This window comes from Folsomia candida, unplaced genomic scaffold (genome assembly GCF_002217175.1).
Source record: "Folsomia candida strain VU population unplaced genomic scaffold, ASM221717v1 Fcan01_Sc015, whole genome shotgun sequence".
NCBI lineage: Eukaryota > Metazoa > Arthropoda > Collembola > Entomobryomorpha > Isotomidae > Folsomia > Folsomia candida.
The window spans coordinates 1932869-1958603 of record NW_019091207.1 but is presented as its reverse complement, the minus strand read 5'-3'; the positions used below and the strand labels follow the sequence as shown (position 1 = coordinate 1958603).

Sequence of the window (25735 nt, the reverse complement as noted above, 5' to 3'; positions counted from 1 at the left end):
TTTTGTTCATCATTCGCGAAAAATTGAGGGAAGGTAATTCTTCTCGTTGTGAGCGATAATAAGGGTGAAATTATTGGTTTGCGTACAAAGCAGGAGAGGAGATGAAATAGGTAATTTAAGGATGAAAGGCTCTCGTTAATAAGGTATTCTCACTCAAGTACCCGTCAAGCTTTGTGAGGGGGTGGAGGTGGAGGAGGTGGTGGTTGGTTGCATGTTCTTTGATTTAGATTTTGTCAGTTAACAAGTTGTTTAACATGTGCCGACAAATGAGAATTACTTATTAAGAGAGAGAGAATAATGCCTTAATTTTGTGAAAAAATGAGGAATGGATATGTACATGTGTGTTCTCAATTTGCAAGGAAAAATTGCATGCACACACTTATCTTTTGTACATATGTTAAGGAGACGTTAGAAGATGTTTTTAAATATTTTTTTCGTCGTCATCATGATATTCACGATCAGACAGACTTTTGCACTACTACCTTAAATTTGACTCGTATTTAGCATAAATTCTTTTGTTTTTCTTTCATGTCATCATCATCATCAGCACGTTATGAATTAGCCTAAATTGAGACTTGGTCGCATTCTGTTTCTATTATTATTCTCAAATAAAAAGATTGTAAAGGGCAAAAAGTAAAAGCTCTTTGTTTTTGTGTACATAAGTAAATGCAAAAATATATGAGATACGTGTAATAATCGATCTCACTTTCCCACCCACCCACAAACGCACCACACACGACCACCGTTCCGTATTCTTAGAACAATGTCTTATTCTCACTCATTATGCGTCGAACTGTTGGGTTTCTTTTGATCCTTGAAAGCTCCTGGATTGCCTTTATTTTCGGGCCTTTGTTCTTCTTGTCCTTATTCAAAGAAATACAGCCAGACTGAATATTTTGTAATGAGTAGAAATCACAGCCAGTTGTGGGCACGATTTTAGTCATTTGCTCACTTAAACGCGTATTAAATTTAGCATTTTGTACGAGCAAATGTTCGCTATCACAGCGGAATCGACTCGCATGTTTATTTATGGTTGCTACATACTTATCTGCGGGTGTATGTACGGTATGATGGATGGCGAGAAAAAGTGGGATGCGAACAGTGGCCGCGGATGAAGCTGTGGGGACATTGCAAGATAGGGGGCAGGGGTTTATATAATATGGGCAGATGATAACAACCGTGAAGACATTGTCCACGCTTCCGCGGCCACTGGATGCGAATGTATATGTATCTGCGTACGAAAAGTGAGAAATAAGTAGAAACGTTTCTGACACGTGTTGCAATTTATTTATCGTTATTATTTATTAGGAATGGCAAAACCTCACGGAACGAAGCGCGCGTGCAAATATTTGTACATGGTAAAATCTTCCATAACGTGCATGTATCTGAACTGATTTATGTTGTGCGAGAGACGATTACCTACATTTAGCGGTGGTGGTGGGGATGGTGGTGGGGTCGTGGCGTGGGTGATGATAACATGGAAAAGTTCCCTGACTTCGGGCGAGATGCGTAAGTAAATAATGAATGAGCTACGGTTTTCTATGCTTTTTTTGTAAATAATGGCAATGAACGATCAAGTAGGAGTAGCACGGTTTTGGCATTTTTGGAGATTGCGAATTATGTAAGGTTTTTACACTAAATTTTCACGTAAACGACAAGTTTCTTAATGATAAATTTAGCTTTTGCGTGAAAATTTAGCGTAAAAAGTTGAACCCGCTATCTCCGTTTTCTTACAAACTAGTGTCCTTATCGCAAATGTTATGTAAATATAAATACGTACGCAAATAATGCATGCACCCTTCCACCAAAGAAAGCCAGAAAGACATGGATGCATTTATAATGTTCGCTTCACACGAAAAGTTATATAGCTAACCCTGTGAGAGATTTGTGCATATGTAAAGAAAGTAAACTACGGCGAAGTATGTATGTATGCAGTCAAAAATGCGTGGGTGGAATAATGGATTGCAATATGCAATTAAGGAGCTTTATTATGCACGAGTATGTACGGTATATATAGGAATGAGTCAAAACTGGCTAAATCGTGTTTGTCCATCGGTTCGCCGTGCTCAAGATTTTGTGATTTATTATTTCTCCGTAATAATGTCCGACTAACCGTGACTTTGACTCTTTGATATTTTGATTTTGATGGCCAAAGTCTTAGAAATTCAGTGTCAGCCGTCTGCAATGGTCTGCATACATATAACTAACTATGTAGCTGCAGTGGCCGCGGAAGCGTGGGGACATATGGACAATATGTCCCCATGGTTGTTCGATGTCATCATCATCTCCCCATGTTAGTTAAACCCATCCCTCCCCCCTATCCTACAATGTTAATGTCCCCAGATGTCCCCACGGCTTCCGCGGCCCCTGTGTATCTGGGAAGGCAGGTTTATGGGAGTTGTACCAAGTAGGAGGCAGTTTTTATCACGTATTTCATCAAGTTTTTATACGTAATTTAAATACTTTGAATATATTTTGTATGTTTTTGGCGGAATAATTTATGCAAAATAATAACGCACATGTTTTTCATCAGGCAGTGATCTTCTGAGTCATGAATGAAAATGAAACTTGGTTGACTCAAGTTTTATATTGGTGTGAGAAATTGGTAGTCTTAATGCATGCAGTTGTGCTTTCTTGTCGGACGGATTATTAAGATTTTTCCTCGTTTAATGTTTCATAACGCGTAAGAAGAAGGAGTAAGGAAAAAAAAATTCATTGCACTTTTGCATCTCGAAAATGAAACTGGCTCGCAAGAAAGCAAAACTGCTTATGCATCTTTTTTGAAGTGATTGTGGGATGGATATAGACGTGGTTTTTGCCCCGACGAGAAAGGGGAGAGATGCAAATTAGTAAATATGTATTTATATGAACAAATCCAGTGTTTCGGGGGCTTGCATGTAAGAAATAACGGGAGGAAAGTAGTTTTTTGGGGGTATTTATTTTGACCTGGAAGAAATGCAAGGCGCAAGAAATGATGCGAAAATTCGCTGTAGTTCGTAGGGCGCGTGACAGGATGGCACTTGTTTTTTGCAGTTTCTTGCACCTTGCATTTGTTATTTTGGAGTGCAAGAAATGTAGCAAAATGCAAGAAATGAAATACTGACCCCAAGAAATTGATTTCTTGCAGCTATTTTGACCTGCAAGAAATGCAAGGCGCTAGAAACCACTTCCCGGCGCTATACTTCACCCGGCGCGTGGCCAAATAGCGCACATTTTTTGCACTTTCTCCCACTTTCTTGCACCTCGCATTTCTCCCATTTCTTCCTTTACAGCGCAAAAAAAATGCAGCAAACCCTGAGCCAATGTGTGCATCGAGTTAATAAATAAATACGCAAGGAAGGAATATACATAAATACGAGTTTTTCGAAATTATGTACTTGGAAAGATTGAACATTGCCTAAAGTTGGAGCAGCAATAATGATTTGAATTTTGAGCAAGATTGCCTTTTTAGGCAGAGTTTTGAAGTTTAAGAAGAGTAATATAAATGGTGGTGGTGGTGGTGTGGTTGGTGTTGTGATTTGAAGCGAGTCGAATGGAATTTGAAGATCTGTTGTCGGATCTCTCAGAGCAAGAGTCTCGAATGGTGTGGCTCTTCTTCTTCTCCAAGAATGAGGGCCAACAACGGAGAGAAGTTAAGTTATAAAGAAGTTGTTGCATTGTGTATTTATTTGTATTTGTCATTCGGACCATTGTAGTCGAGTGTGTGAGGTGACTCTTCTTGACGCTTCTTCTTCTCCATCCGCAGAGAGAGATACATTGGTACGGTATGTGAGGTGACAGGGAGGAACAGGGCTTGTTTCGGGAAGGGTTTGATGCATTTCTTGCACTGGAAAGGAAAAGAATGCTAGAAATGCGGGGCGCAAGAAACTGCAAGAAAATGAAAGACACGCAAAAAAATACGAGGCGCAAGAAATACGCGCCATCTAGCCACGCGCCGCATGATGTATAGCGGCGAGTTTCTAGCGCCTTGCATTTCTTGCAGGTCAAAATAGCTACAAAAATCATTTTATTGCATCCAGTATTTCATTTCTTGCGGGTTTGCTAGTTACATTTCTTGCACTACAAGGGAAGAAAAGCAAGAAATGCGAGGTGCAAAAAACTGGGAGAAAGTGCAAGAAAATAGTCACGCGCGTCGTATGAACTATATGCGCGGCGGTCGTAGGTTCTTGTATTTCTTGCAGGTCAAAATATTTACGTACAAAAAAAAACACTTTATTGCCCTAATTTCTTGCAAGTGTTGCTTGCCACCCGAACCACTGGTGCCGAGTGACTTTTTACCGTGGGGTCCACCACATCCATTGGGGTCTGCAGGATTTATATTTACCTTTCTATTTGTTGTGTGTGAGGCAGTATTTTGTCTGCAAGAATCAGAATTGAGATAAAAACAAAAGAGTAGAATTTATTACGGATGATGATGATGACACTTTCAACTTTGTCCAGTCAGTCAGCCAGCCAGCCAGCCAAGTTAAGGTTAAGAAGAGTTATCGGGGATCGATCGGAATTCATTGGAGGTTTAGTTGTTGGGTAATTTATTTTGTGTTCCTTGTTGACTCCGACGTACACTTATTTACTTTTTTAAGCCAATGCTTGGGGAATTTGTCTCGAACAATTTCTTCCTGAGAGTAAGTAATTTGTCACTCGCCTCCTTTAAGAGACGTGTCTAAACAATTTGACCTGCATGGGATTTAATGATACCAGAGTTAATTTTAAGGGGGATGTAAAGTGGTACTGTCGAATTTCTCTTCGTATCAAAAATCAATTAGGATCTCAAAACGAAAATTGTGTGTTGCTGTCTTTTTTGGTAAATTGATTAATATAATTTACTTGATTTATTGTCGTCTTGTGTTAAGTGAGAGATTGCTTTACATGCAGTGGCCGCGGAAGAGTGAAGGGACAATGTCCCCACGGTTATTCGATGTCCCCATCATCTCCCCATCTTATACAAACCCCTCCCTCCCCCATCCTACAATGGCAATGTCCCCAGATGTCCACACGACTTCCGCGGCCACTGTTCTCATGTGTTCCTTAATATTAAATAGTACTATTTATATACCTATTTTGGGCTTAGGTTAGCATCCCTAAATTGTCTGGCTAAACATTATTTTTTTTACGTGGTGAAGTGAATGGCTTGGTTATTTTCTTAGTTAGTGGAATTCCATGAGCCTTTGCATTTGACTACGCCATTAATTCGGGTAATCGCGAGTGACAAATTTTATTATCTTTCATAAAATCACCGCGTTTGATCCATTATGAGAGGGACGAGTCGTAGTACTGAAAATAAGGAAGGAATCGTTGCCCCTTCCTCTGTTTTTCTTGCTGGAGTTACTAAATTCGTGGTGGTACAGCGAGCTAGCGACGACATTTTCAAAGTTGACACAAAGAACCTTTTTGTTTCATTAGGAAAGCCGGAATAATGCATAAAAGCTCTGCTACTGACTCCTTGTTTGCTTGCTCCTGGCTCGAAATGAATCCGAAATCTCATTGATTTCTGTAAAGTTTACTCAACAAATGCAAAGACACAAAAATTTACGTAGTAGTGGAAAGCAGTGACCGCGGAAGGGTGGGGACAGGGGGTCAATTTACCCAGGGGTATTCGATGTCCCCAGCATCTGCCCATCTTATATAAAGCCTCCATCCCCTATGCTACAATTTTAATGTCCCCACATGTCCCCGCAGCTTCCGCGGTCACTAGTAGTAAGAGCATGGTTTTATCTGCCTGTAGTACAACCAGATTGGGCCAAGTATAACAAATAAGCTCAGATTTCTTGGTCTGCTTGCTTGCTTGGTAAAAATTTGGCCCATGTACTTTTGCCTTTTTTCTTCTACTTTGTGGCTGAAATTTCCATTTATTTTCCTCTTTTTTGCTGATACTGGAGGAGTTTGAGTTGAGCCCAAAAATAAACAGAGATGTTTTTTTGCTGGGAAAGAATGAATATGTATTTCGGGGGGAAGAGGACAGGTTACTTTACTTGTGCCATAATCACGCTTTGCTGGAGCTCGTTTTGTGGAGAATATTGATACTGAAAGTCAATATGGTGGCATTTTTTGTGCAATCTTTTCGAGATTCTCTTAGTCAGTGAGTTCTTGTTTAAATATTAGTTACGATTAACAATGCCCAAAAAATGATGGGGAAAGGGACAAATCAGTGAAATTACTATGGGCCAAAGTACATAAAATATGCTGAAATAGGAGTATTTTTTGCTCTGCCATGTTTGCCTAGCACGGATTTAATTTTGGTTTGAATCCCTGGAGAGGATTTCTTGGGTTTAATTAAATTGAAATTTTTCATAATTATGAAAATTTTGAACACGAAGAGAGTGGTGGTTGGTGTGGCTGGAAAAATGGATTTATACTAATTGCACCGCTGTAGTAGTGATGAGAACGGAGGGTTTGTAGTCGTAGATAACGTGTAGCAAAACACATGCAAAATTGAATGGTGGGACAAGTGCGTGTTTCTATTAGCCTCGTAATTGGTAATTTTTCCAGGAAAATTGCAGCGATACAAGCAGATAGGACAGAACAATATTACATTTGCATTCTCATTCTAAATTATTATGAAGCAAGCAAGCCCAAATTTGTTTACCTACTTGTTCCAACGTGAAAATCTAATTTTCGCCAGGATTACGAGCCAAAATACATTATATATGTTGGTAAAATCGAGTTTATTATGGAATCCGATGTATGGTGGCTGTCTGTTTTTGTCGTATTCCTAAATCTGGCGTGGCGGCCTTAAAACCGCCCGCCGAATTTAATTATTATTTTGATGAGTTGGTGTTTCGGGTAACTGAAACACCCCCTCAAAATTAACTTCGCGTCATAACCCTCACTCACAATGACTAACACTAACATCACTAATATTACACCATCACACTCATCTACATCTCTTCGAACCGGGTTGTCATCTTTTAATATGACAACCAAAAGTGTGAACTTGGTGCAAATTAACTTGCAACACTCAAAAAAGGGTACGACTTCTCTATGTCGTACCCTAGCAGAGTTGCAGACATACATATGCCTAATACAAGAACCGTACTGGTATAAAGGCAAAATACGAGGTCTGGGGGGTTGTGGCAACCTACATTATTTTTGTCGGGATGCCCACTCCAGCAGATCATGTATTATTACAAGTAGGGACATCAAAGTGTGGCCCTTGCTTGACTTATGCTTTAGAGATGTCACAGCCATCCGTACCCAGTGGGGGGTATTGGAGAGGTAGTGATATCCTCAGCATACATGGATAGAAACTATGCATGCCCCCCAGAGGAGATGCGTCAGTTGGTCTCATACTGTGAGACCAACGGTCTACCTCTGGTGATAGGGAGTGATACCAACGCACACCACACCATGTGGGGTAGCACCAATATCAACAGCAGAGGTGCACAACTATTGGATTACATTGCACAGGTGGATCTGCACCCCATTAATAGGGGACACAGAGCCACCTTTGTTGTATCGAATAAGAAAGAAGTGTTAGATGTTACATTTGTATCCTCCCATTTGCTGGACCGGATAAAGGCCTGGTGGGTCGACGACAACGAAAGTTGCTCTGACCACAGGTATATTCGGACCAGCCTAAGCCTTGGTCCACCTGACCCTATCATCTATAGGGACAGGAAGAGAACAAGGTGGGACCTATACAAATCAGTATTAAAAGGACTAACGGAACTTGACCCTGCTAGGGCGTGCCCAATGTCATCTACGGAGGAGATTGAGGCGAGCGCTAGTAGGGTCAGTGACTTTATCCATAAATCATACGATGTGGCCTGCCCTGAAAAAGTACTCAAATCCAGGAGGAAGAGGGTACCTTGGTGGAGCCGCGAGCTGACTTCTCTTCGGAAGGAGGCTCGCAGGCTTTATCGGGTTGCCCGCTTCGGAGAAGAGGAGGCATGGGCGGAATACAAAGCTGCTCGTAACTACTACTCCTACGAAATGAGGAGGAGGAAAACTGCCTCGTGGAGAAGGTTTTGTGAGAGTGTCGAGGAGGCACCTGTTGCTACCCGACTCTCGCGCATCCTTCGCAACGATGGCACAATCAAACTGGGATCACTGGACAAGGGTGATGGTGTTTACACCAGGACCCTTTCTGAGACCTATGAATTATTATTGGACCAGTCGTTCCCGAGGGACCCTCAACGGGTTCCATGGGAACCTGATCATAGTAAAGTAGATGATGAATCTATAAATCTGATGATTACATCTTCAAAAATCAGTAACATAATTAACTCGTTTGGCCCACTAAAAGCGGCTGGAAAGGATGGTATCTTTCCAGCCCTTTTACAGCATGGGTTAGCCGAGTTAATTCCGTATTTGGTTCCTCTCATGAGGGGGTGCCTGACCTTTGGTTATATACCTCTGAAGTGGAGAGAGTCCAGAGTGGTATTCTTACCAAAGCCAGGAAAGGAGAGTTACGAACGGGCGTCCGCTTGGAGGCCCATCTGCTTAACATCCTTCCTGCTCAAAACACTTGAGAAACTGGTAGATGGCTGGGTCCGCACGCCTGATCTTGTTGATAGGCTGCAGAGACACAGTCAGTATGCCTATATGAAGGGCGTTTCCACGGAGGCTGCCCTTCATCAGATCGTTAGCCTTGTTGAGGGGGCCCTTGACTCTGGCGAGTACTGCATTGCAGTGATGTTGGATGTTAAGGGCGCTTTTAATGAGGTTAGATCTGATACCATTATCCGCAGCCTTAGGAGGTTTGGCGTCAACGAAGTATGTGTTCGATATATTGAGCATATGCTTCGGACACGAACCACTTGGGTAACTGATTCTACTTACGAGATTGGGAGGGTGGTGGAGAGAGGGTGCCCTCAAGGGGGTGTCCTCTCACCGCTTCTCTGGGATCTGGTCGTAAGTGAAATTCTGGAAAAACTGCATCATCGGTTCCCTCAACTGTACTCACAGGGCTTTGCCGACGATCTCACAACAGTGGGACGGGGCATTGACCTCGGTACAGTGGGGAGTCATGTGCAGAGAGCAGTAAATCTTGTTAGTGATTGGTGCAAAGAGGTGAGCTTGTCAGTCAATGATAAGCTTGCCCTGGTACTATTCACTAACAAATACAAATTCATTGCTCCTGTGATCAAGTTGGATGGTATTCCCATCCCTTATCAAAAACAGGTAAGATATCTTGGGGTCTTATTGGATCACAAGTTGAACTGGGGCCCACTGTGCAGGGCTAGGGCACTAAAAGGTATGCGTGCCCTGGCCCAGTGCAGGAGGGCCATTGGTAAAACTTGGGGTCTTTCCCCCAAAATTACAAATTGGATCTACAAATCCATAATTCGCCCGGCCATGGAATATGGGTCACTCTTGTGGGCTCCGGCCACAAAGGTGAAGTCCCACATGGCCCAGTTGCAAAGAGTACAGAGGTGTGCCATGCTTGGTACAACCGGTGTAATGTCTAGCACTCCTACTGCGGCCCTGCAGTGTCTACTGGGACTTGTCCCAGTGGACATCCGGGTTCAGCAAGTTGCACTACGAACGTACCATCGCCTCGCTCACCACGGCCAATGGAAAAAATGGGCCGGGGGTGATCGTACGAGGGTGTTAAAGCATAACAAGTTTGTCGAAATCATGGCGTCTGGTATTGATGAATTCCAGATGCCGTGTGAGAAACTTGTTAATCCGCCAGCAGAGAGGAACTTCGAAACCTCTATCTGCTCGGTGAAAGATTGGGAGGATGGTAGCGTGCCCATGAATGCCTCCGACGTGAACTGTTTTACTGATGGTTCACGGATGGGTGAGTGTTCGGGTGCGGCTTACTACTTCACATACAACAATCTTGCTCAGGAAGCTGTGAGGTGCTCAATTCCTCTGGGATGGGCACCCACAGTTTTCCAAGCAGAAATTATGGGTATTATCAGGGCTTCTGAAACGTTGACCGACAATACTCATAACTATAGCATCGTTGACTTCTTCATTGACAGTCAGGGTGCCATCAAAGCGCTCACTAGCCCATGGCCAGTTTCATCACTGACTGCTGAGGCTATTGAGATGCTTAATCATATTGGGGAGACTAAGAAGGTAACACTTCATTGGATCCCTTCTCACCATGGATTTGAAGGAAATGAAGTGGCTGACCTGTTGGCCAAGGAAGGTACTCTTACTGGGTACCTTGGCCCGCAGCCCTCTATTCCTCTATCCAGAAGCACTGTAATCTCCAGCATTGTAAACTGGGCAAGATTGCAGCATACCAAATCTTGGGAAAGCAGCAAGGGTTGTTTAACTTCTAAAGCTTTTCTCTCTGCCCCTTCATCGGGGCTTAGCAGTAAGCTTTTAACCCTAAATCGGAAGAATCTCCGATCAGTAACACAAACCTTAACCGGGCACTGTACTTTAAACGGGCACCTCAGAACAATGGGATTAGTTGATGAGGCCATGTGCCTATGTGGCCGTGGCCCTGAGACTGTATTTCATTTTCTTGGGTCCTGCCACAAGTATTGTGCCCTAAGGTCAGAACTCTTTGGGAGGCATGAGTTGCCACCAGAGCAAATAGTGACTATGTCTCTGCCCGATCTAATTCAATTCATAATCAGATCAGGGCGGTTTGTACGTCAAGTTAGATCTGTAAATTGTGAGAGTCATGACTTAGCACAGTAAAGCGGTGTATACGGGGAGACTGCAATAAGCCTTAGTGCTTGCGCAGCTGACGGTCCTGTCCAACAATGGCAGGATCGTCACCCCACCAATACATACATAATACATGGTGGCTGTAAAACAGACAATGCATTTATACATATTCTGTGGTTATTATTCAACCCAGTTTGCGTAAGATTAGAATATGTAGATATCTTCCCATCGGAAAGATTGCATGCATGCAGGTGAGTGAATTGAGCCCGAAGAGATAATAATTGTACGCATATGTAAGTGTTGACTGACTGACTAAAAACTGAGCCTGATGAATATTATTTTGCTCTGTGTGTAGTACATACGCATTCGTCTTTTTCTCATATTTCATGCCATGTCAGGTATTATGAAGATGCGTTCGTCTTTAATATAATGCATAATAAATATGAGTCAACTACTGGCTGTAAGTGCAGCACATGCCCTGTTGACGTGGATAATGACCGGGTTGTTGTTTCCATTTTACGAGAATTCTTCACAATGAAACTGTACGTTATGGTCCGTTCTTAAATCGTGATGGTGTAGCATGATGCGTCTGAAAATGTGGATGGATGTACAAGTAAGGATACTAATTAAGGATGATGGCATCTTTTCTTCTTCTTCTTCTCCTGATGATGGAGTTGTTGTATACAAGTCATTATTTTTATTTGCATAATATTCCAGAGGAGGTTAAATATCATTGCTTTTTAGTCAAGAGACACGGCCTAATTGTTAAGTTAGTAGTTTAAGTTACGGAGTTTTCATATTCATCATTCTCGAATTCGATAAGAGCCAGTTTTTGGTGGGTATCTGTGTAGCTTGCCTGTTCTTCGTCTACATATGAGGAAGGCACCCCCAAGCCACGGCCACCGCATTATGCATGTTGGCCCTGTAAATTTCCAACAAGGATTTTCCCTAATTGCTTTAAGTTAACTCACTCATTTGAGAGAAAGAAAAACAATGGTTGGAGGAATATTTTGGAGAATTTTAAAATGGGAATTGGATGAAATTTAGTCGGGAATAAAATACAATTTGGAATAGTTTCTTGGGGGCTGCGATGCACAGTGGCCGCGGAAGTGTCGGGACAATTTCCCCACGGTTATGCGATGTCTTCACGTTATATAAACCCCACCCTTTCTCTTATCCAACAATGACAATATCCCAAGATGTCCCCGTGGCTTCCGCGGCCACTGACGCTGCGCACGTATTTTGTATGCTCTTGGGTTCAATTATAACTGCTATTTTGATTTCCCACCTAAAGATTTGTTTAGTATTAATTAAGATGTGGTAATTTTATTAATTAAGATGAATCATTTTACCACGTGACCATAAATATTGCGGTAGTGTAAATTGCTGTTTTAGGTGCAGAGTAAAATGAGGTGTTCATATAATTTAAAGAAAATATTTATTCAGGAATTTTTGCTCGCTATCGTAACGATTTACACGTTGAATACTAAACGAGTCCTAATGATAAGAAGACAAGAGCTCGTGGTGAGGCTCAAATGGAGCATTGTTTTCAGCATAATATGTACTTCCTAATAGTAGAAAACTTAACTTGAAGGAATTCTATTTGATGCTATGTGACACGGATATTGATACGGATAAGGGTCTTATGTTGTGGTATTATTGACAAGCCCGCAGAACGAGAAATATTTGAGTTGTTACTCATTATTTTGGAGCATCTCTACTCATGAAAAATCAATTCTGTTGATACAATAATATGTACGGATACTGGTGCTAAAAGGCCTTTGTATTGCAGTTAGTGGATACAAAACAGTGGCCGCGGAAGCGTGGGGGACAGAGGGATGATAAAGTCCCCACGGTTGTTCGATGTCCCCTTCATCTACCCATTTTATATGTACATATGTATAAACCCCAACCTTCCTTATTTAATAATGTTGATGTCCCCAAATGTCCCCACGGCTTCCGCGGCCACTGTTTTTTCCTCGCCATCATCATCACATTATGTGTTTTGAAGCGGTGAACTGAAAGGTCTAGAATTTTACAGCCGTGTGTATGTGTTACACTTTATGCCCGAATTTTAATAGCTCCACCAACTTCAACTTTGACTCTTTGGACATTTGTAGTTTTAGTAGGAGGATTTGGCATCAGCAACAATAAAGCCCGTGATGGACACGAAATGATTGCAGGAATTTCGTTGCCGTTGCAGTCAGTTAAGTTTAAGGTTGTAAAATACATAAAAATAGTGTGAGGAACTATTTCACTCTTGCACCGTTTCTCCTTTTAAATCTGTCACGCCCATCGTTATCCACGATTATGAGGCTTTTTTTACTACTACAACTACGGCACGGAGAGCAAATGGCAGGATAGCTTACCTAATTCGTACTTGGGTCATGATGACAGCATTACTAAATATTTGTATGGTTGGAGTATAAGCGTTGTTGTGTTTTGCTATCTGTTGGAATTTGGGTCTGGTTCGAAAGTAAGGAACACGGGATATGAGGGAGATATGCAATATTTTATTAAAATTATTGGGATAAAAGTGCAGTTGAGTGAATGTACAAGGGAGGTTTCCCAGCGTATGATATCAGATTTTGAGCAAAATTGGTGGCAATTGAGGACAAATTTAATTAGTATGAAATTTGGGAAAGACACGATCTCCCAATGGGCACGTTTGGCAGAGATATTTGCATCCGGAGAGGAGAAAACGCGCAGTAAATTTGGATAGTGTAAAGTTAAGTTTGTCCACTTTAGGACGCGTTTTCTCCTCTTCGAATACAAATATCTCTGCCAAACATGCCCATTGGGAGATCGTGTCTTTTGCAAATTTCATACTAATTAAATTTGTGCCCGATTGACACTAATTTGCCCAAAATCTGAGAGCATACGCTGGGAGACCTCCATTGTAAGTTAATTCCTAAACTATGAAGGTATGTAAGTAAGTGTACGTATATGACGTTTCATTACGTATGGCGGATATCGACTTGCGAAATGTTATCTGTTATCGGCTGGGCTGGGTGTACATATATTTTTTCCTCAGTAATACCGACACTTTGCAGTCATGTAAGTGTTATAAAAAGAGTGAATCATAATATGCAAATGGTAAACAGTAAGGTGCATATCTAAACTAAACTAAACTGAACTTTATAGTCGAGAGATCGGCTCCGTGTTATTGTTGTAATTGATTTACGATTAATAACGCATTACTCATCCATCGTGATTCTAGTTCAAGTCTGGGTTCGCATGAAAAATGAAAACCTCGTCGTCGCGCCAATGTTGTAATAAGTCGTTAAATTGGCGTGTCATGTGCTCAAGAATTATTTGGCCGTGATTTTATATTATTTTGACACTCTAGAACAGTTCCAATTGTGGATGTGCACTCATTTTCTGTGTAAAGTTTGGACAATTTTTATAATCTTGTTTTTATTTGGTGAACCATAATTTATGCTGCAAGCACAGCTCATTTCCATTTCTATGCCCATCTGAGGAAAAAAGGAGTCAAAAGCCGGTAACTACTATACCAAAGTCATTGGCAGCGGAAGCGGGGGGACAGGGGGACATTATCCTCCCAGAAATTCAGAAAAATTTAGAAAAATCCAATCTTCCCCTTGTCCTCCTACCCCACAATGAAAATGACCCCCTATGCCCCCCACCTTCCGCCGCCACTGACCAAACTTGAACTTGTCATAGATGATGCTAGATGAGTGAGTAGTTGGCTAGTTGGTTGGTAGTGGTTTTGGATAAGATTTGCCGATTTCCGACCACTCATGAACCGTCGTCTAGTCGGAAAATTCGCGTCTTTGATCAACTGAGGTGAATTTGACAGGCTAATTCTACGTCTGCGGAAACAATCGAGGAAAAAGATGAGTTTGAGATTTTCTAAATATCTGCCTTCCCAGAATGAAGGCATGATGATGACCTAAGTCTTAATTAAGGCAATAGCTCAAGTTGACTAGGTCGCCAGGCTAGAAGAGAATGAAGCTAAGCTATTTAACCGTAAATTCATCGATTAGTTGGTTCAGTCTGTAAAAATCGGTGCAATTAAGAAGTACGGTTGATACATAGTGGGATCATTTGCTTGTTTCAGGTACGGATCCAGTTAAATTTTACTTACCTATTTATAAATCTCGTGGTTTACAAGATTTAAAACGCTAAAATTAGATTGGGAATTCCAAAATCCGGTAGCATTGGTTAAATAAAAAATGCAGAGACAATTTAATGTGGCCATTAAAGGAGGATGGGTATGGGTATTGTAAATAAGTAAGTACATAGTTTGGTTGGGCAGAGGAGTGTGGCAAAAAGTAGTATGCAAATGAGACAGGGTGTGTACAGCTTGGAAGAAGGAACTCCCTGTTACTTATTTTATTTGTACGGATCAAGAATGAATCCAATGATGAGAATGATTTAGTGTCTCATTATTATTATATTATTATTATCATCCTTTGGTCGGTTAGGAGGAGGATAAAATGCAGGATATTCCCCGTCAGTCAGGTGCAAATTTAGCATTGAGACAGAAATCGTAAGAGCAGTGGCTGCGGAAGGGTGGGTGTGGACAGAGGGACAATGTCCCCACGGTTGTTCGATGTCCCCATCATCTTATATAAAGAAACGAAGTACAGTGGCCGCGGAAGCTTAGGGACAATGTCCCCACGGTTATTCGATGTCTCCATAATCTCCCCATCTTATATAAACCCCTCCCTCCCCCATCCTACAGTGTTAATGTCCCCACAGCTTCCGCGGCCACTGCGTAAGAGGAATACATATCACCTTTTTTTAAAGAGATGAGACGGATTCGTCGTCCACATTTTAGTGGCAGTTTTATGCCTGTGTTATTTTATTGTGCTACTCCCTCCCCCCACTGCTGGCCAGGCCACTGACTGTGCTGGGACCCGTGTGACCATGAATGTGCATGTTGCATTTTATGTATGTATTTGATCCATCGCATCCTTTTGGCAACCTAAGAAGATATCACGACAAACAAACAATACGTCGTCGGATAACATTACCAAATAATCATCCGGGATTTTTTAAGTTCCATTATGATAGCGAGTCTCCTTATTTACGAATGAGAGTCATACAGGGGCCGCGGAAGGGTGTGGACAGAGGGACAATGTCCCCACGGTTGTTCGATGTCCGCATCATCTTAAATAAACTCTTTCCTCCCCTATCCTATAATGTTGATGTCCCCACGGCACGGCTTCCGCGGCCACTGCTCATACAAACTTATGTACAAAGTCGAAGGGTGTGCAGTTAGTCGGCTGCTATTGTTACCCAGAATCTTGACTTTTCGCACATATATCGCTTCATTTTTTACATAAGTTTTTGCATAGTATTAAGTTTCGTGACATATCTGCCAACGGGATTACCACGAGTTTTTGTGCGGTATAAACGCATTTCAATGTTTAATTTCTGTTTGGGAAAGTAAATCATATGAAAAGAATTGGTTTGGCTTTTTGAGACTTGGGAAGACCAAAAACTGAGCGAGCACATTTCTTCTTGTTGGATTGGAGTCCAGCAGTGTTTTTAAATGTACACATTAAGTTTTATTTCATGGTGATTTCATTTTCACATGAAAGCTTGAGTCTGTTTGCATTTTGAAGATCTCTTGTTTTGTTGATCTCATTGTCTCTGCCAGAATTGGGGGTATTTCCGCACAAATCTCTCCCAGGGCGTTTTATCCCATTCCGTTTTATCCCATTTTGTGTATACTTAATACACCTTTGGTTTCCAGGCTGTTCAAAATAAATGAAGACTCACTACGCGATGACGGGCCGTATTTAGTTAAATAGAAGTTGGCTGGTTCCTTTGTGGTGGTGATATTATTAAACCGTGGAATAATCGCTGGCTGGGCTTTATTTCACCTTTAGATTAGGCTTGGTTGGAGAGGTTGCGGTAGTTGTATGTATTTTAGACCAGATTTTGGCCTGACTTATGGATAAGTAAAGGTGCAAGGATGGTGTCGGTCGGTTGGTTGTAATTATTACATAGTCAACAGTGCATACATACATATTTTTGGGGTACAAACGTACAGTCTGAATAAGGCAACTCTCTGTTAGGTTTTAAGTCCTGAGGGGGTGAAGTCTCTTAAATTATAATGAAATCCAATATCATAGTTCCGAGGAAGATGTCAAGGTGAACATTTGTAATTGCAAAAGTTTGACTATTTTGAGTAACTCTCATGAATAAGATAAGTCCGATCTCAGGTGGTTAACTAAACTACTCGAATTCTTAGTTTAATACGAATGCATAAAATTAAATATGTTTGCTTGCAACAATGAAATTTTGCAGTGGAATTGCTACCATGATTAAGATTAGTACATACATAAACTTGCGGTTTTTAGATAGAATTTTGCCTTTTACTTATTAATGAATGAAGAGGTCGGGTGTTGAATGGGTTTGGAAAAGTGAAAAGGATATCGTATCGTAGATATCCTTGGGTTATAATAGCGCTATTTTGAATCATTGTAGAGGAGCAGAAGGAATGAAGATGACGTTTAATACGTGGATTAATAATAATACATACTTGGTTATACTTTTCGGACTTATTTATGAATTAGACACGCTTGTCTGTTACCTTTAACCTGCAAAAGTAGAAGGTTAATTGAATGAAATTACACGATAAGGAAGAAGAAGAAGAAGACGAGGTACATACGCATTTTGCTGTGGGTGCATCTTCCCTCAAGCTGAGCTATCTCGTTTTCCATCTCGCAAAGTTGGCAGGCAGGCAGGAAATGAAATGGATTTGCTACTTGCACCCAATTTACCTACCTATGTAGAATTTTGCACTATTATTCTTTGTATGAAGTAAAATTGCAGACCGGGTTTAAAAAATGGTTCATTCATAAAAACCCGAATGAATGAGGGGATGGATTAAGGCATATATATGTAATCCCCGCCGATAATTATCCCGACATCATATGCCATGTTGATTAATTAATTATTTAATTAATTAATTAGTTAACTGACTTTTTTTATTAACAGGGAGATCACTTCTGGCTCGGAGGAGACGGACAAAAAGTTCGGTGCTACTAAACACTCAATGGACGAGAAGAATGACTTCATTCCTCTACACGTTTGCCATCCTGCTCGTCACCTGCCTGTCACATCTTCCCGTGTCATGTAAGTCAAACTTGGTATTATGCATTATTATTTCATTACGTGGCATGTGCAGTGGCCGCGGAAGCTGTGGGGACATGTGGGGACATATTTAATGTTTCTTGAGTAAAGTAGCGTTCAAATATTTTAAAAAATTTGCAGAAAAATTTGTCGAAAAAGGGACTAAACAGGAGTCGTACAAAATGTGGGGACATTAATGTTAACAGGGGAGGGAGGGGTTTGTGTAACATCGAATAATCGTGGGGGTATTGTCCCCACCCTTCCGCGGCCACTGGTCGACATGTGCATAGCTTGTGCATGTTATAAACGCTGTCTGATGCAATCTGCTTATTACGTCAAGGATAAACATTGCCTCGTTATCATGGAATTTGACGACATCTAAACCATTTCAAGGCACGATTGACATAACGCTGAACATAACGCATGTCACTCGTGAGAACGGGGTGTAGTCTTCAAACATAAGTATTAGTGCAAACTCATGAAGCACAACGGATAAAAAATGCTTATGAATCCGTACCTGTACTCACAGTGAGATTGATATTATTGGAGTGCGTCTGATTTTGTGGTGCAATTCGAATTTTGAAAACATCTGCATATTGAACAGTGCCGGCGGAAGCGTGGGGACATTAGCGGGAGGGAGAGGGTTAGATGATGGGGGCATCGAATAACCCTGGGGAAATTGTCCCTCTGTCCCCACCCTTCCGCGGTTACTGAATGCATCTAACTCCACGTCCGCCTACCTACCTGCTCCAATTTGTCGAGTTAAACTATGCACCGCGATTATTATTATGCATGCATAATTTGTTACAAGTTCTGCTCGAAAGAAGTCTCTCTCTGGAGCTTTCTTACAAATAAAATAAGCAATGAGCGTGAACCCCAAGAAGAGATGAAGGCCGTCGTGCGGTTGGTCGGCGTCTTGCGTCTTTTTTTGTGTCCAAAAGAAGTATCCATATTCCTTAAAAATCATATCAACAAACTGCCTGCCTCGCTTGACGGATGTACATAGTACACACAGATTTATAAGGATATGTTGGATATCTTGGCCTGTAAAAAATCTGGAAGATTTCGTAGTCCCTGCTGGATACGGTTATTAAATCCTTTAACGGCGGATGGAGAGAGTGTTGTCGGTCGGTAAGTCCTGATAACTGAACGCGTGCCGTTTTCATCGGTGGGTTTTTTTAAAGGATTTTATTTTTTGTCACGGGTACTGAAATCGTAGGAAGACTTGCTTGGGTACTTTTATTTTACATGGGGAGACTCATGCATGCATGCCTTGTGCAAATATGTCACAATAAATTATTGACGTGATATTAAATGCCTAGTGATCCGACACGGCTCTAATTTGCCGTACAGGCTGCTTGATCATGCCTCTTAAACGGAAGTCTTTGATATGCATTAAGATTTATTGGGGAGCAGGATTACAGAAGGAGTGGGAGAGGGCTGCTTATTGTGAGCGTTTTGTCCGTCTGTCCGGCAGGATATCTATCGAGAACGTAATTAAACGCGGTTTATGCCGATGCGTTTCTGATTTTTAGTTTTCGGTCGAGTTCGAAAATGGGGTCCCTTTGGGGTCAAGGTCAAGGTGACCTCTTGGCGCCAAATTGGACCTTAATTTGCATATGTGATGTTATTTTAAAGGACAAATTTGACCTCAAATTCAGCGTCGTCAGTATTTTTTGACCTCGTGACCGTGACGAGGAGATCAAAAAATGCATAATTGCCATATATATGTTCATCTTAAAGGACATATCACTCGCTCTGACGCTACTTCTTTACATTCGTTTTCAAGGGTTTATTACAGCTCGGTTGGGCTCAATTCGTGCACACGACCCAGTAAAATTATTTATCGTATTTTATTTTATTTTATTTTATGGTTGTGTTGTTGTATGCATTAGAAATTCAAATCTGTGTGATTTCATTTCACCGCATCTGCACTGCACAAGGATGTAGATTTGCCTATAGCTCTTATTCCCTGCTGGTTGACGGAACGTGAGAGCTATTATTATTATTCAGGAGGCGGCAGGGTCGCCTGTCCCAATTCGGTTCGGGTTGAATGCTATCGGCAGGTGAAACTTACGTAAACCAGTCGTCTCTCTGGATGGTTTACATTTTGGAGTGATTTTATGTTACAGGTGATTCTCTTTTTTTGCGTTAACTCAGCTCAGGTCTGGCTTGGTCTTGAATAATTTATTTATCAGCGTAACAGAAATTGGTTTAGTGTGCGTGAATACGTTCCAGATTTTAGTCTGGATATGTAAATATTTTTTGGCATTGCGGAATGCGTGACGAATTAAGTGCATGCAAAAATTGGGGATAATTAGTAATAATGCTGTCATTCTGTGCCAATTAATTCATTTCGGACTGGATGTCTGGGTTGAATTCTGGTTTGTCTTATACCGTGCACGATGTAATTAGGTTGGGTTACATATTCCATCTAGAAAACAATGGATAGGGAGATGCACCATTTAAGATAAGATCATGATGATTGTGTAGAGATAAATCATGCTTTCATTTGAATTTTTTAGTCGTATATGCATGCGATTCTCCTCAAAAGTCTGGAAACTGCATGCTTTCCCAGCAAATTGGCTAGGGTTTTACATGCATAAATGTAACTGCATGAACATGGTCTACATTTGGGTAATAGTTGGTTGCCAATTAGGAAAATAAGAGGCGAAATGTTGATACTTTCCCAAAATGGGATTGAAATTTATGGGATATTTTATAAAAAAGGAGAGAAGAAGAGTGCGTTTGAAAATTATTGCGTGTGGTACTCAAGTCTCAATGTCAAGTAGAATATGCATGTTCATATTTACTATCCGGTCTGTAGAGATTGCTTATTTCCTTCCCTCCTCCTCGTCTGGAAAATATTGGTGGGTGCAAAAACTCATGTATTATTTGCAGTGTGTGGCTGTTAGTTAATGCCTGAAATTGTTTATCCAGCCAGAGTGTGGATCCAATAATCAAATCCATTTATTGTGTCGCCTGACAAACAAGCCGAGCAACGCGGTAATAAATTGCGACCCATCTCTAATCCACTTAAGTTTGTTTGTGCGATTGAAATCAGACCGAGCATAAATATTTCCTCACTTGAAAAGTGAAGAGCTTTGTGTGCGTAAAATGATGTCTCATAGATATTAAAATATTTGTGGTGGCTAAATTTATGCATGTTTGACACCCCTCCTGGCTGGCTGGATGGAGGGATGCAATGAAATGAATGTGTCGGCATTTCATATTTAAATTTTTTTTACTGGATGACTAGCTGGCTGGGGTAGAGATGTGAATATTTATTTATGTCTGCTACTGAATATCTTCTACTCTGTGAGGGAGGGCTAACATAAACTGCGGGTGAGCAATCAAACAATTTTCGAATACAAATTACCGAGCACGACATAACTGATTCAGTTGTCACCAAGAAATAACTGTTGTGACAGCGAGGGGATGCGAGGCCTATTTTCAATATTTCATCGCAACCATATCCCTATAATTTATGGGATGAGGAGTTCAAATTCAAATACGGGAGAGTTGCGAATGGTCGGTTGTTTAAAGACGGAGGGATGCAATGTGATATTAATGTAACGGATTTAAATATGTACGTTATGTGCGGAGGGATATAGTGGCCGCGGAAGCGTGGGGACATCTGGGGACATTGTGATTGTAGGATAGGGGAGTGAAGATTTTATATACAGTCAAGAGCAAAACTTTACGACATATGGAAGAGACTTTTGGGACATGTTATTCAAATGGGGAATTAAAGGCCGTAAAGTTTTGCACCGCGTACCTTTCCGAATAATTTTTTTAACGCTGTGATATAATTTTTATTGAATAAAGCGTGCAAAAGTAGGGGGTGACGTGGTAAATTATTTTTGTCGCCGAATTTTTTTCAAGGAACTACAAGGAATTGAAAGAATTAATTTTGGAAGAGACTTTTGGGACAACACATTGTGCTTATGGCTGTCCCAAAAGTCTCTTCCAAAATTAATTCTTTCAATTCCTTGTAGTTCCTTGAAAAAAATTCGGCGACAAAAATAATTTACCACGTCACCCCCTACTTTTGCACGCTTTATTCAATAAAAATTATATCACAGCGTTAAAAAAATTATTCGGAAAGGTACGCGGTGCAAAACTTTACGGCCTTTAATTCCCCATTTGAATAACATGTCCCAAAAGTCTCTTCCATATGTCGTAAAGTTTTGCTCTTGACTGTAGCATGAACGAATGATATGGACATCGAATAAGCGTGGGGTCATTGTCCCTCCGTCCCCTCAAGCTTCCGCGGCCACTGGTGGTCTAATGCGTATCTATGTAGATGCGGTTGTTTGGTAAAGAAGAAGTGGTGACTTTTAAAAAATCTAGGAGGATGGGTCTCCTGGAAGTTATGGGGTTGAAGATGAGTGCATTTCGTGTCATCTAAAAACAGATGACTGTCATCTCTCCTTTCTGAATAACTCTTCATCATCTTCATCCCCACGAGTTGAGGAGGAAGGAATACGTATGTATGTAAAGAAGCCAGTGGGGTGGGCAGTGGCCGCGGAAGAGTGGGGACAATTTCCCCAGGATTATTCAATGTCTTTGTCATCTGTCCATGTTATATAAACCCCTCACTCCCCTGTTAATGCCCCCAGATGTCCCCTCACCGCTTCCGCGGCCAGTGGGGGTGTTGTCTGCCCTGTTATGACGGGTGGACTGGACCGGTGGCTTGGAGTGGATGATGATGACGCTGGATATTTTTAAGGATTCTGCTGGACTGGAATAAAGATTTATTTCCCTGACACATCGACTGGTTTGAATGTCTTTATTGTATAGATTTGACTCCCAAATTTGAATGGAATCGTGGGATTTATTTGATCCGAGAAAGTATGTGACATGTGAGAGAAGAATCAGTGGAGGCGGAGGTGGTGATCAAAGCCGAGATTAGATCAGATCACTGATGCGTATTGATTGTTCACTTTTAACTTTCGACTCGTCGTCTTCGACACCAGATTTTGTTGGCATTGGAATAATGCAGACGTACATAAATTTTAAGACATGTTCAATAAAATGAAATTGTCAGTGCCACAATCTGTTGTTAATTTCAATTTGTTTGATTATTGCGTGCCGTATTTTGTTGTCGTTTGTTTATTTGTTGGTTCGGCATTTCCTCTGTGATCTACATACTTCAACTGCATAAGCATCTCTCTGCACATTCTGCGGTGAATGTATACACACATGGAGGAACAATATTGTTCTAGTGGCACTTTGTCGCTTGTTGAACAAGAAGAAAATATTTGAAACTTTGTCCTACAGGCAGAGAAGCAATGTTGGTTGGGTTGGGAGGGAATTGTCTCCATGTGGTTGAGGACATGAAAGATTGGATGTGACAATTGGACAAAGATTGAAAATGCAGGAATGATGAAATGCACCCAATTCCATATTTAGATACGGCGTGTGTATACGTTGTCCCTTTACGTACATACACAGATGTGAAGGAAACGGGTTAAAATTATGTACGATATTCTATATTTTCCCCCTAAAATGTGGAAATCTGATGATGGTAAGGCCTGCCGATTGTGATGAACCAGGATGAACTTTTGGTTTAAACGTATGGATGGATTTGGGGTTGGGCAAAATACTGTGTCAAAATAGAGCACGGTTCTTCCCAGGGTTTGGATTTTCAGGGGTGTTACACCCACAAAAAAAACGAGAATTTGCATGGAGAATTACCAAAATATGGGTTTTTGTGAAGAAATAAAACTTTTTATCGCCGTCAAAATACTTTATCTTTAAAAATTCGCGAAAACAAGGCGTTTTAATAGCGATAAAAAGTTAATTTATTCAGAAATCATGTATTTTCGACTGACTGTTGTCTTCTCCACGTAGATTCTCGTCTTTTTGTGGGTGTAACAGCCCCTGAAATCCAAACCCTGGGAAGAACGGAGCTCAAATTACTGAATTTTTCCAAAATATTTTGCCCATCCCTGGGCCATTTACATATATTTTGTATGTATGCACTAAGGATGATATTCTTCTTAACGTTGAAAATAGACTCTGGCTAGCACAGTATTGAAGCGTATCTGTGTACACCACTTAAAACGAGTCCCGAAGGAGATGAACAACGAACGAAGCAGAAAATAAGGGTTGTTGGTTGCTGGCTTGACGCATTTTATTTTATTTTCACTTGTTCCTCCGTCCGTCCGTCCGTGTGGTGTATTTTATATCTCTCTAAACATGTAGAGGTTGAACATTTGTACAGTTTTTGAACATCCACTTTCCTTGTCAATTTAGCGGAAGTGGGACTTTTTTTGCAGCCACGTTTTACGACAGATCGTAATATATTTGGTAGAATGTGGTAATAGTCTCCTTCTCCTCCTTCCCTCTTTCCCCTCAAAAATACGACTATTTAAACTTAAACAGTGCATGAAAGAGACAATAATATCTAAAACGTGTATGTATCTGTACTTAATGTCTGAAAATGGAGGTCTCCCAGCGTATGCTCTCTGATTTTGGGCAAACTAGTGTCAATCGATGACAAATTTGATTAGTATGAAATTTGCGAAAGACACGATCTCCCAATGGGCATGTTTGGCCGAGATATTTGCATCCGAAGAGGAGAAAACGCTCAGTAAAGTTGGAAAGTGTAAAATTTGTCAAATCGTGTCTTTTGCAAATTTCATACTGCTTAAATTCGCAATCGATTGACACTAATTTTCAAGAAATCTGAGACCCTACGCTGAGAGACCACCTCCATTGCAAGTAATAATACTTTATTTTGAACTTGAAAGTATCAAAATAATACTATTAAACTTGAATTGCAGTCTGCAAATTAAGCATTGAATTATCAATTTTTTGCATGGCAAAAAACATATTTCTATGTTTATGTCCACATAAAACTAACCGTGCCCAATGTGTAAGGGTCAATTAACGCAAAATCCTAATATTGCTCCATCTCAGTCAAGGTTAAATTAAGTGCATCCCGGTGCTATCCTGCGCTAATTATGGAATCATAACTGCAACCGTGGGACAGGACGAGAAAATGCACTCTGTTTAATGACAAATTTCATTTTATCCATTCTCATAATGCGTCAAATTTGGGGTTTTTGCGCGTAAAAACGAGGCCGTGTTTCAACTATTTAATGACAAATTTTATTTTATTCATTCTCATAAAGATTTGTTTTTATGCGTAAAAACGAGGCCATCCAAGTGGTATTTAAACTTTCGACCAAGTAACCGAGAATTTGATTCCAATGATGGCATGACATTTGATAAAGGTGCCCTAAATTCCATTCCGGAGTGGCAAAGAGAAAGCGAGCGAGAAAGCAGGTTCAATGAATCAGCATTACCTAACCTAACTTACTTACATATGTACCCTTGTAAGTTGACGCTATGATTTGCACATTAATGTGAGTGGAAATGGCAAAGTGTATGCACCACGGTTGTTTATTAGCAGCGGGAGCGGGAGCGGGAGTCCACATGCAGTTATACCGGGCATAATGGTCAATATAATTCAATAGTTAGGATAAAATAAAGCCTGCCTTTCTCGGACTGCTTCATTTTACCGGACTCCACTCCTCCATTCGACTTTTACATTCATATGAAGTACAAATGGGTAGGTTTGAATGTACATATGGAGCGAATGGCACGAAACAATCTTTCATATATGGATGCTATACATACGTAGGTCGACATATATATGTGCTCAGGCAGGGTTTCGTTTCTGGTGAGTTTGTCACATTTCTTGCGTGCAAGAAACTGGGAGAAAGTGCAAGAAATATGCGCCGTATGAACTATACCGGTTTCTTGCATTCCTTGCAGGTCAATACAGCTGCAAAAGAAACCACTTTCTTGCAGTTATGTCTTGCAAGTGAGGAGGTTACTTGTCCCTGAAACACTACTACAAAGCAAGAAATGCGAGATGCAAGAAATTGCAAGAAATAGGCGCCATCCAGCCACGTGCCGTATGAAGTATGGCGGTAGTTTCTTGCGCCTTGCATTTCTTGCAGGTCAAAATAAATCCCTGCAAGAAACGACTTTCTCCCCGTTATATCTCGCAAACGGTTACTTTCCCTCGAAACACTGC

General features: G+C 41.0%; 1 protein-coding gene across 3 annotated transcripts in view; it reads left to right on the top strand.

The window, feature by feature from the left end:
* Nucleotides 1-25735, top strand: part of LOC110856165 (protein spitz) — a 63001-nt gene that overhangs the window by 12536 nt on the left and 24730 nt on the right. For 2 of the 3 annotated variants that reach the window (XM_035856923.1, XM_022104622.2), the window contains exon 3: nt 17548-17685. In XM_035856923.1, coding sequence (XP_035712816.1) covers nt 17548-17685 — 138 coding nt within the window. Of the gene's footprint in view, nt 1-13849; nt 14075-17547; nt 17686-25735 lie in introns of those variants that run through there. The other variant, XM_022104623.2, reaches the window with a different exon arrangement.